The 15,240-nt window shown below is 40.2% G+C and overlaps 1 protein-coding gene and 1 long non-coding RNA gene across 8 annotated transcripts in view; one reads left to right on the top strand and one right to left on the bottom strand.

Moving 5' to 3' along the window:
* Tsl (membrane-attack complex domain containing protein torso-like) overlaps nucleotides 1-15,240 on the top strand; it is a 48,948-nt gene that overhangs the window by 8,070 nt on the left and 25,638 nt on the right. The window contains exon 1 of one of the 7 annotated variants that reach the window (XM_076323247.1): nucleotides 10,004-10,027. The exons of 1 other annotated variant lie outside the window; for it this stretch is intronic. Coding sequence is in view for 1 of the 6 variants with exons in the window: in XM_076323243.1 (XP_076179358.1) it covers nucleotides 12,427-12,482 (56 nt within the window). In the remaining 5 variants the exon portion in view is untranslated. 5 more of the 7 variants (XM_076323246.1, XM_076323249.1, XM_076323248.1 and 2 more) reach the window with 5 other exon arrangements.
* Nucleotides 1-15,240, bottom strand: part of LOC143152771 (uncharacterized) — a 44,817-nt gene that overhangs the window by 14,504 nt on the left and 15,073 nt on the right. The gene's annotated exons all lie outside the window — the stretch shown is intronic.

Raw genomic sequence — 15,240 nt, 5'->3', positions numbered from 1 at the left:
TTAGTACTTGAACATTTTGTGCTTAGTACTTAAACATTGTGTGCTTAGTACTTGAACATTTTGTGCTTAGTACTTGAACATTGTGTGCTTAGTACTTGAACATTGTGTGCTTAGTACTTGAACATTTTGTGCTTAGTACTTGAACATTTTGTGCTTAGTACTTCAATATTCTGTGCTTAGTACATGAACATTGTGTACTTAGTACTTGAACATTTCATGCTTAGTACTTCAACCTTGTGTGCTTAGTACTTGAACATTGTGTACTTAGTACTTGAACAACGCTATTGAACAGTATCCTTGAAAAATCGGGACTCTTTCAGGAATCTCGATACTTTCGAGAATCTCTGTTCTTCCGAGAATTTCGGCTCTTTCTAAGATCCCGACTGTTTCGTGAATAAATACGAGAATCTCGATTCTTCTGAGAATCTCGGTTCTTCCGAGAATTTCGGCTCTTTTAAGATCTCCACTGTTTCGTAAATAAATACGAGAATCTCGATTCTTCCGAGAATCTCGACTCTTTCTAAGATCTCCACTGTTTCGTGAATAAATACGAGAATCTCGGTCCTCCCGAGAATCTCGACTCTTTCTAAGATCCCAACTGTTCTTGAATAAATACGAGAATCTCGATATTTCGGATTCTCGGGTATCCCCATCGTATTCTCGCGTGTCGGCAATAGAATTCGAAGATCGAGAGTGCGTTTGCACCGGACCGATTAAACCGGGCGTGTATTTATCGTAGCGAACTGTTTCCCCAAACAAAGCGGCCGATAAGTTACCGTGAGTCAGCCGAACGGCTCGGGCTAGCCAGCGCTCGCGAGTTCATTAGGATCGACTTATTGCCCCGATCGATCTCGTCTAGTTTCGTATGCTCGTAAACGGTCGCAGGTGCCTGCTGCCGGAGCCCGGTGCACGAGCTCGCGCACGCGCACGCGCCCCAGAGAAAGACACGAACCGCGGGCACACAGTCAGAAACGCTCGGCGTTCTCGTCGTATTTATCACCATCGGGATCGCGCGTCGTACTTTCGCACTCGTTCGTCGGGCGATATCGGCACGCGCGACAGACACTTGGTAACGTGCGTGCGCGCGACGAAGAAAGGGAGAGCCGCTCGCGAGCACCGCCGACCGTCCTTATGCCAGTTACCCACATTTTCAACCAGGAACAAGCCTCGGAATAGCGCCGCGGCAAGGTTTTGCAGGAAATGTACCAGGAACTCGCGACTTTCAAGTTATTATCGAGGCGAATCAACGCGCGGCGACCTTACACACGTCATTGGCCGCGATCGCCTCCGATACGCGATCGATCTGTTCTCTACACGGTCTACGGTGAAACATTGTTATTGTCGGCTATGAATACCGTTTCGAGCCACACTCAGATCGTAAAATAACGATATAAATACGTTCGCGTGATTTAACAGGACGCACCGAGCAGGCTCGTAGAAATATCCGTTCTCAATGTACGTTCTAGGGACACCTGTGGAAATTATCGTATCTATTGGTGTTTTGACGCGGAACGTGCCGCCAGAGACTCGAAACACTATCGCGCTTTTACGGACTCTCGTTCGGTTCGATTCTACTGTTCTCACCGCTGAGGCAACAGCTCCGGATAAACAGAGCTTGTAGGTACATTGGTTCCGGTTTATCGGTAGTAAAAAAAAGTACACGGGTCGATCGAGACGATAGATAATTAATAGATCGTCGATTATCGGGACGGTTACGTATATCGTTGTCGATTCACCGATTCTCGATCGGTACGATACGTAACGAAATTTTTCGCTCACGCGAGAGAAAGATCCCGATAGAATCGATTTCGATTCAATACAGTCGAACGTGTGGGTAATATCGGAATTTTTTAAACAAAGTTGACTTTACATCGCGGAGCGAAATATTGCGATTCATGGACCGATGGAGACGACTGATAGCTAATTAATAGATCGTCGATTATAGGGACGCTTACGTATACCGATCTTGATTCCTCGATTCTGTTGGATTATTCATATATATATATAAGTTCTGGTTCGGGGAAAAAGGAGATTTTCATTGAATTAATTAAGATTTGATATAGTTGATCGTGAGTAATATCGATGTAAATTTTGGATATTTTAACCGACCGAATTGAAACGATACTCGGGAAGCAGAGTTAATTTTACGTTTTGGAGCAAAACGTGCAATTCGGGAGCCAATTGAAGAGATAGATAGCCAATTAATAGGTCGTCAATTATTCAGACTTTAATGTACACCGAGATTGATTCACCGATTCTCGATTATTTAAATACGAAATAAAAAATTTACATACGCGAAAGAAAGGAGAAGAATTTTAATAGAATTAATTTAAAATTTAAATAATATAAACTTACAATTGGTGAAATTCGAAACGCGATCGATCGGATTGATCGGTACTCGAGAAACGTAATTTTAAATTTGTAAATAAAAAAAGTCGAAATTCATAAACCGACTAGAGTTAATGATTTGGATAGATCATCGTTCAAAGATGAATAGTCCGTCTATCCAAACACTTCCATTTGTCGTTGGCAAATCGATGGTGCTTAGAGGTCACGTTAAATTATAGGTCTTCGATCGATGATCAATATTAGTTAAAGTTGACCGGCACCAAACATAGACGCGGAAATAATCGAACTGGAACACTTTTACCAATTTGTCGACCCAACAAGGGGAGATTGTAGTTCAGACAAGCTCTTTCTGAAGCATACTTAAATTATAGTGTACAAATAAATCGCAGACACGGTCGATGTATTCGGTCAATCGTTCCAATCAGAAGTATCATTGTACGATGAAATTCAAATGTCGTCAATTTTGTTTTCTTTTATTGAGAAAAACGAGAAAAATTTAATTTGATAAAAAAGTTATCGAACGTACAACTGTTATAAAATTGAATTTTTCTCGCTACGTGGTAAATTACATATTGTGTTAATATTTATTGCAGAGGATTCATATTTTCTATCCTTTTGTAGCTTTAAATTCGATTTTGTGCATCCACGTTCGAATTTTGTACATTTTTGTACACTGAAGTATCTTTCCGTTTGCCGGATAAATAAATTACGTAGAAAATTTTTTTTCTCGTTGCGTAGAACATTGTACTCCCTCTGAATATCATACTACCTGTACTAATCTGCGTTTTACAAAAAGAAAATGGCATCTCCGAAGTCGCGCGAGTAAAACGAACGTAAAAGTTGCGTGCTCGAATAATTGCACGGATTTCGATGCTCGAAAAAATTCGCGAAACAAATGACGCAGAAGAAGTTCGCGGTGAAAAAGTTAAGCAACGATCGACGAACTGTTTTCGTTCGAGCATAGTATTTTCCTTTCCCGTCCGCGATTCGACGATTCGCACTTTGCCTCGTCAGCTATTACGCCCAAGCAAATCAAGTATAAACCGCAGAATCGTTGCCCAACGCAAAAATTACTCGAGGTTAATGTCTCAAAGCCATTCGCGTTGGTCTTAGGACTTCAGAAAACATCGTAATCGTTTCGAGTACTCGGCAATTGTACGTGGTACACGGTATTGCACTGGAAAATAACAATACTGTGAATACTTTTCAACGACCTCTTTAAAACAATGAAAATATCAATGAAAAGTAATACCGGTATTGCACCGCAAAATAACAATACCATGAATATATTAGAAACGATCTGTTTAAAACTACGAAAATATCAACGAGAAATAATATTGGTATTGCACTGGAAAATAACAATACCGTGAATACTTTTCAACGATCTTTTTAATACAACGAAAGTATCAATGAAAAATAATACCGGTATTCCACCGCAAAATAACAATACCGTGAATACATTTCAACGATCTCTTTAAAACAATGAAAGTTTCAATGAAAAATAATACCAGTATTGCATCGCAAAATAACAATACCGTGAATATCTTAGAAACGATCTCTTTAAAACAATGAAAGTATCAATGAAAAATAATACCAGTATTGCACTGCAAAATAACAATACCGTGAATACTTTTCAACGATCTTTTTAATACAACGAAAATATCAACGAGAAATAATATTGGTATTGCACCGCAAAATAATAATACCGTGAATACATTTCAACGATCTCTTTAAAACAACGAAACTATCAATGAAAAATGATATTTTAATAACATTAAAAAATTCCGCAGTGGAGAAATAGTGTGCTCATTCTTCGTTTCAAAATTGAAATTGAAAATATATTTTACACTTTCGCCATTTTAAAACTTTGCTATTTAAATAGATACGTTATTTGTCTCGAATGGTTTCGATTTGAAATCTATGCAACAATTTTCCGGGAGATAATCGCTTTTATTATCGATACAGAATACTCGTATGAAACGACAGGAGAAATGTCGATCGAAGTCGAAATCGTATCGAATCGCTTTCTTTCTTCGGTTTTCTTTTCAACGTGGAAAAGAGAAAATGGTCGCGAGAAAAATCGAGTAAAATGTTGCAAACACCGATGACTTTGCTCTTCCCTCGATCGTGATTTCACGACGAGCGTCAAAATGATACTGTCACTTGTAGCGCAACAGTTAATGTCACGTGCTTCGTGTCAGCACAAAAGTGAACGTGCAAATTCGTCTTTGATGGAAAATATATCAGTACCTTTTGACAAACGATGCCATTAGTTTCGTCAAGAAAAAATTCCAATACCGAAAGCACAAACCGTGTATAAACATTGTAAAATTTAGACGTTCCAGATTAGAAAACAATTTAAAATTCGAATATTTTCTTATTCTATACTTTCTTTCCACTGATCTCATCTTTGTAGGTACACTCGTGAGCATCTTCGAATTTATTCGTTTGTAACTTTAATGCTTTCTTCCTGCACTATCTTCGCACTCGTCTCACCTTTGTACACTCTCGAGAGCTTCCCCGAATTCATTCGCAATTTTAATATATCCTTGCTGCAAACTTATCGAACAATTTCCAATAAATCTTCAATCATCTTTAATACGCGCGGAGAAAGGCAGAACAATTACCAAGTTCACGAGCAAACTCGCGAGACCACGCACACCAACCTCGTGCAAAGACAATGCAAAGTATAACGACACTGACGAAACAGTGTAAACAGTCAAAGAACCGAAAAGTAACTAAACCAATACCGTCCAACCGATACTCGATGGTTTACCGTACGTGACCGGTAGTTTGAGAGAGGTTTGAGATCGTATTTACCTAGGGACGATTTCTCGCGACGAAAGATCGCATCGACGATCACAAAGTGGATCTGAAGGTGAAGCAACGGTACGACTATACCGTCTCTGTCATGCTACGGAATAAAATGAAGAAAATTCGAACCGAAACCGGGATGAAAATGGATAACGGTGCTCCGCCTCAGTACGTTGCACGTGTACCGAAAGGTTAAGCAACGACACTCGTTAGCCTCGGCGTTGTTTACCAGAACCTTTAAAGTTCAGACGATAAATACCCTTCGATTCGATAACCGTTGAAACGAAAATATAATTTACGTACAGGTAGTGGCGAGCAAATTGACACAACGATTCCGGCGGTTAGGCGCAAACAGTCTGTCGAAACACGTGCGAACGAGTTCTCCTCGCAAACGATGAACTCCGAAAGACTATGCGGGTGTTGCAAAACGAGCAGCGTGTACGTTGCTCGATGAAACCGTGACTCCCGGCGAGATCCTCGCGATTGGTTTCTCATGCGGCACGAGATCATCTTCAAACGCTCTTCCCTTAAGACTCGTGGCGCAACACGAGCCACGATTCGCGAGAAACAACGCATTCCCTCGGCTCATCGAGCCCCAACAGGCCAGATACAGGCGGCGTGTTTGTGCAAATGTCGCGAGCCTCGCGGTAGGAATTATTCATTCAGCCTTGCCAGCGTTTTTCTCCTTTTTTTTCTTTTTTTTCTTTTTTTTCTTTTTGAATAATAACCGCCGGGTGCAGAGCAGCGGTAGACGGTGACGTTGCGAAAATCTAAAAACGGCGCGCGAATTATGCGCACGAAAGTACCAAAAGCAAAGTCTACGACGAATAGAACACACGTGCACGAGGTATCTACGCTCGTGTGGAACGATTGAGTGCTCGCTTTTCCGTCGTGGATACCGAAACGAGGACTCGAAATTTTCGAAATAGGTGAGAAAGAACAGTTTTGATTCGTTTCGACATCTATTCGGAATTTTCCAGTACGTGAAATCATTTTTAATCGGGTTACACGATTCGTGTGTAAGAAATTTAAGAAAAAACTTCTGAAGCGTTTCAATCTCTGTTCGGGATTCTCGAGTACGTGAAATAATTTTTAATAGGGTTGTGAGATCCGTGTGTAAGAAATTTGAGAAAAGATGTAAATCGAACTAAAAAATTCGAAATTTTCAAGATCGGTGCGAAAGAACACTTCTGACTCCTTTCGACATCTATTTGGAATTTTCCAGTACGTGAAATAATTGTTAATCGGGTTACACGATTCGTGTGTAAGAAATCTAAGAAACTTAAGAAAAAACTTCTAAAGCGTTTCAAACTCTATTCGGGATTCTCAAGCACGTGAAATAATTGTTAATCGGGTTACGAGATCCGTGTGTAAAAAATGTAAGAATACACGTAAAAGTACAGGAGCAAATAATTATAATAATATACAATTATCACTTATCACAACGAGCGACGTGTCATCGTTACGGCGAAATTGACGGTTAATTGACAGAAAATACATCGGTGGATTTATTTTCGCAATGTTTCGACTTCGTTTCTTGTTAAACTTCCAACGTATTAGGAATCCTTTTACATACCCGACACGTGTTTTTACTTCGTTCTGGAGATTCCAAAGGTTCGGTTTAAACGAACGAGACTTTTCCTTCGAATCGTGGGCAGTCGGGTTACAGAAATAGCGATGTCCTCCGTTCAATATTCAAATTCTCCGAATACGTTAATCGTTTTTTTCGCCAGTGTCGTTTCTACAGTGTGAAAAATACTCGATAGCGAACTCGAGACGAGTGTCGATGCGATTACGTCGATACGGTAAAAATCAACGAATACGCCCTGGAAGAGTGTACCATTTTTCTTTCTTTTTTTTTTTTTTTTCGTCGTTGTTTCAAGAACTTCGCCAAAGGAACGAGCTGCGCTGGAATCTATCGTATGCAAGTATCCGCGGGAACCGACTGCTCTTATGCAGCACGATTCTAAGGATACACTTAAAATGCCTCCGTAAATGCCAGGCTGATTCCCGAGGATATAAAAGAAATAGAAATGTTCCTCTTTCGCTTGGCGCACAATAACGACAAGACGAGAAATAATAACCGGGACCCTCGCCAGCATTTGAAAAATCTGGTTTCACTCGTTCCGAGACAAAGGAAGCGGACGATGATTCGAGAATCGAGGGCATGCAGATTGTTATTCTCCGTATTGCGGTGCACAGAACAATTAGGAGATAGTGCTTGCCGGACGAATCAACGAAATGGACTAAATACCATGGACGAAAGGAACACTCGATTTGAAACGCGTTCGGTGATGATTTAACGCGTCGATGTACTTAATAAACCTCTTGTACGACTCGCACAGTGTGTTGGGTGATTTACCATGGAAGAAACAAGGATTCGTCGTTCAACGTTGGATCGAAAATCGAGAATAATATTTTTGTTTCTAGTAAACGAACCTTGCAATTTGTCGGTACCTTGCTCTTGTATAAGAAGTCTTCTCGACAGAATGAAAAATGATGAAATACTTTTGAAAAAGTGAGGAGTCAAATTGGAAATTCTTTTCTATCTTGAAGAATCTTTACGTTCTTGAGACAAAGTAAACTATACATAGAGTATTATAAATAAATCTGATACAAGATCTTGTATCTGATAAACTTCTCCGAGTTGGTGAACAAAAATGAATAAAAATAGAGGTCTATCTCGAAGCGTAGATAGTTGGTCCGGTGGTTTTTTAATTATTCTGAACCGTGTGTTATAATCCTCGTTAACGTTGCTTCGGTCGATTGGAAGTATTCTTCTTTTATTCGGTTTCGAAATTATTCTCTGTCGAAGTAACGTAATATACGAGCGAAAGAAATTTCTTGTCGAGAATAAATAGTCGCCATAGCTATCGACGAGTAATATAATACATCGTATAATACATGGTTCGTAAATGAAACGATGTAAATGTAAATCGTATTCTTTTAATTTAATAGAGTGGTATACTATTTTGTGTCGCAGTAAAGCCATCGCGTAAAGTATCTAACGTATAACACAAATGTTACAGACTCGTTATCAATCACTTGTGTAAACGGTACTACGTTCAATATTGACACATGTATATAACTCGTGCAACCGTGGCGTGTGTAAACACAAATTGTTAGGTTGGTAATGGATCATAGTCCATTGGCTACGGATAACACCGAATCCACACAATCGATTGTTGCAATATTGCGTCGTGGGCTTTCGATGAAACTTGTTAAACAAAAAGGATCCAGTAATTCGTTCGATAATATTGACGCAATAAATTAATCGGTGCGCATTCGTTGAATTATTTGTGTGCAAAAAACGTATGTACAACTTTTTTTTTTTTAATTAATGTATTTTACTTCAAAACAAGTTCTGAAACCGAACACGATGTACAATTTTCTTGTTAAAAAAATTCTCCGAATCGAGAATAGTTTAATCGTTCCGTAGGATAGCTTTTCTACTTCACCAGTTCTTTTAAACATTCTTATATGTCGTAAATGATTTTTCCACCGAATATCAATTGAGTACGATATTTAAAAACAAAGTATTCCGATTGATTGAAATTTACATTTTTATAGACCGAGATAAATGATTCGATACAATGTAAAGGAATTAATTTGTCGTTTATATAATTCGTTAATACGTAAAACAACGAATAGAGAGTTACTGCGACGTTTCGATATTAATGAAACTGCTACGTAATTCGAACTTTTTTTTTTCTAATCTTGCTTATTTTCCGTTCTACATACCTTTATTAATGAAACGATCTATGTACGTTGGTATATATTTGTTCTCTTTCTCGCGATATGCTCGGGACGCAATTATACGAGCGAATTTCGGTAAATTGATATTCTAATTAGCACCCAATTGAAATTTCCACGTTTTATTCCTTTCTGTATACATATATACACACATATATATATTTTTGGTCGAGTTTATTTTTAGAACACTTAAAATGGATCGAAATGCGTGGAACAAGCACCGAACCGCTAGAACGAGTAATTTAATAAACGGGGTGCTCCAGTTATCATTTTAATAGAGCGTGATTAACGTCGTCGTGCTCGCGAACTGGAATACACGATCCGTTGTTTACGTATTAATTTCCAACTGTCAAATATCCGTAATTCGTTCACACCGGATAAAAAGAACGTTTGCTTTCCAAGACCGTGCAGCGTCTCGCAATTAATTTACATTCGTGCGTCACCCAGAGTGAACGACCTCAACCGTCTTAAAGCACGAAATTCATATCGAACGAGGATACTTCGGTGCGGAAATAAACCAATGGCAAACACGACACTGCACTAAATGCATTTCAGATACGAAAACTTGCTAGGGGACTGTACCGCTCGATGCACCGCAGTGGAACAAAGAATAGGTGCACTTTGTGATTTTGATATCTTTCGAATACGATAAAGACGCGGTAAAATTCACCAAGTATCTTCAAAAATAATAAATTGACATGTTAATAAAATTTCAAAACGTATTCCGAAACTTTTACGACGTTCCCGACACCGATCGAATACGATCCATTTATACGTGGATAATTTGCAACGTAGCTGTCGACGCGTTGCAAATTCGCGACTGGTTAATCCGTAAATGGTAGAAAAAAAATCGTATTAATACGGCGAAATGTACGAACCGTTGACACGAATGCGCGTTCACACGACTCGAGCGTTAAATATATTTCCTGTTGGCAAAGTCCCATTTCGTGTGACTGCGAGCGATCATTTTTCCTCGTTTTCTTTACGTCATCAAAGTATAACATCGCGCGAAACGGGACAGGATACGATAAACCAGTTCCACTTTGCGTATCGGTTGGCTACGGGTCGCTAGTGCACGCTTCGTAAAGACAATTCAACGATTGATCGATGGGTACGGACGTTTCCAAAATCTTGAGAATTTTTCTCCAAAAATTTCCATCGAACTTCGCGACGCGAGATGCATTCGATCGTTGGTGAACGGTGCGTTGGTGAATCTGCGTTCGAAAAATTGCTGTACGTGAAAAATTCCAGAAGGCGTTTGATCTTTGGACCAATTCCACGAATCCGCGGAGCAAAAGCTTCAGATGCAAATGAAACTCTCGTGTTTCATCTTCTCGGGAAAGCTGGGAGCGCGAGCGCAATTGGCAATTGAGGAACTAAACGAACGATGACGTCCACTTTGTAAATACACGAGTACAACGAAGACGGATTAATCGTAACTTAAAAATTGAACGATCGTGCAAGTTCGGAAACTTCTGGAAAGGAAAACTTCAACGACGATGTTTACTTCGAACAAAGTTCGCGCGATCGTTACGACATTACAGAATTCTTGGAAACGGTTGCCGTAACATCGGTGCATCTCCGTTCAAGAGTTTATTAGATAACCTCGAGGAAAATCATTTTTATCGGAATATAGCAAAATAACGTCCATTGGTAAATTATCGATCGAATGGAACTGCTTTTGTGGGAACTGTGCGTAATTATTTTAAAATATCGCGTTCAAGTAACGGAGAATACAAACTGGATAAAGATTCGGGCAGAACAGTCGCGTCGAAAGGTATAGCCGGTTAAAAATGATTAACGTTTACTTAACGTGCTGATAATAAATACAGAGGAGAATGTTTATTCGATACTTGACGCGAATTCCACGGCTTGAACGTATCTTCGAACTCGAATAAATCCGTTCGTGCGAAGATTTCGCAATGGAGGAGCAATGCTGCACGGTTTGCAAAACGTTTATCGGGGATCTCTGTCAACGACATCTCGCGTATTCATCCGTCAGAAATGTTAGCGTACCAACGATAACGCCGATCACGTTGCGAATGTAATCTCCGCGCGCGAATAACGTTCGCAGGTTACGCGTATAAACTATTCAACCGTCGAGTATAAATGAACATAACACGGTTCGTCTCCGCGAGGAATTTCATTGAACGTTTCCGATCGTTTCTTTTTCTTTTCGACTCCTGCGCGGAATCGAGATTAGCGCGAAGATACGTAAACCCACGAAAGGGAAATTCAGTTTCGTTGAACCTCGGTGAAACGCGCGTGGAACACAACCTTGGACTCTTTCGCGTCTCATTTTACATTTTACGATTACGATTTCATGTTTTTGATACTCAATATCGCGCTATTTTTATTTCAACCGTTTAACTGTTGCGCTCGAGTGTTCTCGTGTCTCGGGTAGCAATATTATTCCAAATGCTCGGTTTAAAGAAAACACTACAACTACTGTACTTCGTTACGCAAATTTCTTTCGCGGGCAATTTTGTACAAAATTTTGATTATTTATTTAAACGCGCGCATCGCGGTTACAATTGTTGGAAGATAAATCCTGTAATTAATTCCGTTGTCGATCCAAAGGCGAGTACAATTGTCGAAATATAAATTCTAAAATTAACTTTACGATTAATTCAATGATAAAATTCCGATAGACGTGCATCTTTATTTCGAGCGAGTGCAATTGTTGAGGAATAAATTCTGAAATTAATTTCGCGATTAATCCAACGATAAAATTCCGATAGGCGTGCATCCTTATTTCGGGCGAGTAGAATTGTTAAGAAATAAATTCTAAAATTAATTCCACGGTCGATTCAACGGTGAGTACAATTGCCAAGAGGTAAATTCTGAAATTAATTTCAAGATCGATTAATTTCAAGAGAGATTAGTGTCTCGTTAGTTGCATCGTATCTTAAATATTTCTTACGCATTCCGTACGCGTGTATCCCTTACTTCGGTTTCCCCTGAGTTTATTAGATCAGTGCGTATCGTACGATTGCACGTACGTTTACGAAATCACGACAATTGTACGATTGCGCACAATAAGAACACGTGCACCGACATATCGGTTTTTCCCATCGCGGGATCCTCGTCGAAACGATCAACGTTTTCCTCCATTGAAGTCGTTCCTCGGCAAAAATCCTCCGCTTTGATGCGTTAATCGTTTGCTTTATCGTCTCGCGACGATGTTAATACTTTTCCTGTCTACGATAAATCAGTTATCGTTCGTCGCGCGTATTCGTTTTTTAAACGAATTAATCGCCGCTAACCGAGCGACGGATGTGTACAAAAACTGGTAAGAGGCGCGTACGTGAACGAGGCGTTAACGAAGACATCGGTGATTGTTCGGTCGGGACAGAGTTGGTGCAACAAGTGTGCAGTTGCAACAAGTGCAGCGGTGATTGGGGAACGGCAACGCTGGGAGCTCTGCGCGTTATCTTCTGGTGTCTTGCAACAAGCATTCAGTCAGTGACCCATAACAATTAGTGTCGTGGGGGGAATGGAGCCTTTACGATGCGGAGGGGAATGTTGATTAACGGAAGTGGAATAAACTTGTGTGATCCGGTAGGGTGAGTCCATCCCGATTTCTTGACCCTCGGGGCTTATCGCGTGTAATTCGTGCACGAGTAATGGACACGAGGCATGCAGTTTCGATTACCGCCAAAAGTGTTCCAGGGAGACCGACTCGTTCCGATGGAACAATTCACGGAACGTTTTACGCTGCGTTAACTCTATTCATTTAACTAAACGGAATTAGAACCGATCGAAACGACCTACTGTTATCGAGAGTCGATTACTTCATTACGGAATCGATACGGAAACATTATGTAAATTGTCAATACGAAAACGCACGCGTTGGGATGTTCCAAGTGTCAGTCACTCGGAACAGTTAGGATTCGAGGACTAAAAATCGAACGGGACTGTATGTTCAAGGTATTGATAAATATTGTTCTATCTAAATATTTAGATCGAAAGCGTCAGTAATTCCACGGGAGGATTTTTAATATCCATTTGTCGGGATTACGACACCGATAAAAGGTACAATAACGCGATCTTAATGTCGAGCCGATGGAACGACGCGAGTACTTTGTACGCGTTAACGAGCGATCGGTCATCGCGAAGCTTCAAGGACGAGCGGATAATCGATACACCGTCGACGAAACTGATCGTAAAAATGTCAAAGTACTCGTTACGGGGTGACGCGAAATAATACCAATAGGATCCTCGTGATCTGTGGCTACGCGTTCATCGAACGATCCACGTAGCAAGTACGTGTAAATACTGACAAGAACGGAACACAAGGAACCCTCGTGAAAACTCAAGGACGAGCGAAATGTGGCCGATCGCGCATCGATAAAGTCTTCTCCGCGTGGAAAAAATGTGCACGCACGCCGCGTTTATAAATACAACGCTCGGGGAACGGTTTCGTACGTTTGTCACGTACTCCATGTAAACGAGATCGTTTAACGGCTATTGAACGACAAACGCGACTGACAATCGGGGAACTCCCCCGGTGAATCATTTTCTCCTTTTTCTAACGTCTTCCTTACGGTTTGCAATTTCTTCATTAGAGCATTGAATCATTTTTGCTTTTTTTTTACTTTTTCCAATGTCTTCGTTAGGGTTTGCAATTTCTTTATTACAGTATTGAATAAATTATCGTATTCCACTCGGTAGAATCACCCAGACGATGTCTCCGATGAGACGATACTCATAGAGGCAGGATCGTTCAAAAGAGGTGAAACGATGAACTGGACCGATCCTTGGACTCGTTTTGTTCCTTTTCTTCGTCACGATTTTCCAATTTTTCACGAGGACGTCGGTCGTGTGGTTGCACTTCTCGATAAAATCACACGGTGTCTTCGATGAAACGGTATTCGCAAGGAGATGATCGTTTCGTTCGAAAGAGGCAAATCGACAAACGACTGATAGCGTAATCGGAGAACTTTTTGAGCTCCGATTTCGTTCTTTTTTTTCTATTACGCTTTGCAATTTGTCCGCGAGAACATTACGTAAATTATTGTATCGCGTAGATGGTGTGTTCTTGATGGAACCTCTAAAAAGATAGGATCGTTCGAAAGAGGCAAAGTGACGAATGCAATTGATAATCGAGGAACCCTTCCTTCGTTTTCTTTCGTCTGTTTCCATTGTGTTTTACAACTCGTATTAAATGTTAAGTAAATTGTTATATTTTCCTCCGTAGAATCACGCAGTGCGTTCAATGGGGCAGTGTCTACCGAGGTGGAATCGTTTCGTTGGAAAGAGACGAAGTGCACGTGCATAGAGTCAACGCACCGATGAATAATGGCAACTCTCGTGTCGTTGCACGGGCAACGTTCGCGCGCGTAAACGCTTATAAATTTTCAACGATTAGTAATCCCGTCCTCGTTACGATAACACGTGGCGGAGCGTTTCAAACAAAAATGATCGTGACCACGTTGGACAGGCCCGCGGGATTCTATTCGCGAATTGCGTGTCTCCCTTTCTAAATCCGTCATACGCTTGCAATGCACGGAATGACGCGAACACGTCACTTTAATCTGCACCCGCGGAACAATGAGATTGATGCATTTGGTGTCTCGAGCGGCGAGCAAGAGACACTAACGGGATTCGAGACACTTGACGAGTTGTACGGTCATCGCGCGGAAGGAGACCTTCACTGAGGATTATTAATTTGGGGATTTATGCCTCGCGAAGTTGTTGCGCGGTGATTCGTTGGGTTACTTTTTAGGTAATATTAACATCAGAGTACAGTGGATGCCAAAGAAGATGGGAAGATGCCAAGTAATATGGGATTAACGTCAGTAATGTAAGAGAATATGGTATAATGTAGCAATGGAGTATAAGAGATATAGTAGAATATGGTAGAAAAGACATCACTAGAGTGTAATGGACACCAACGAAGATATAAGTACAATGGGGTTGACAACAGTAATGTAAGAGAATATAGTATATGTACCAATGGAGTATAAGAGATATGAAGGAATATAATAGAATGAACATCAACAGTAATGTTAGAGTGTAATGAACATCAACGAAGATATAAATATAATGGGATTGACAATAGTGATGTAAAAGAATATAGTATAATGTATCAATAGAGTATAAGAGATATAGTAGAATATAGTAGAAAAAACATCAATAGAGATACGAAGGAATATAATAGAATGAACATCAACGATAATGTTAGAGTGTAATGGACACCAACAGAGATATAAGAGATTATAATAGGATTAACAACGGTAATGTAAGAGAATGTATTATAACGTACCAATGGGTATGTAAAAGAATATAATATGAGAAACACCAACAGAGATATAAAAGAGT

This window comes from Ptiloglossa arizonensis, chromosome 11 (genome assembly GCF_051014685.1).
Source record: "Ptiloglossa arizonensis isolate GNS036 chromosome 11, iyPtiAriz1_principal, whole genome shotgun sequence".
NCBI lineage: Eukaryota > Metazoa > Arthropoda > Insecta > Hymenoptera > Colletidae > Ptiloglossa > Ptiloglossa arizonensis.
The sequence above is the reverse complement of the archived record's forward strand: the minus strand, read 5'-3'. Positions and strand labels throughout refer to the sequence as shown.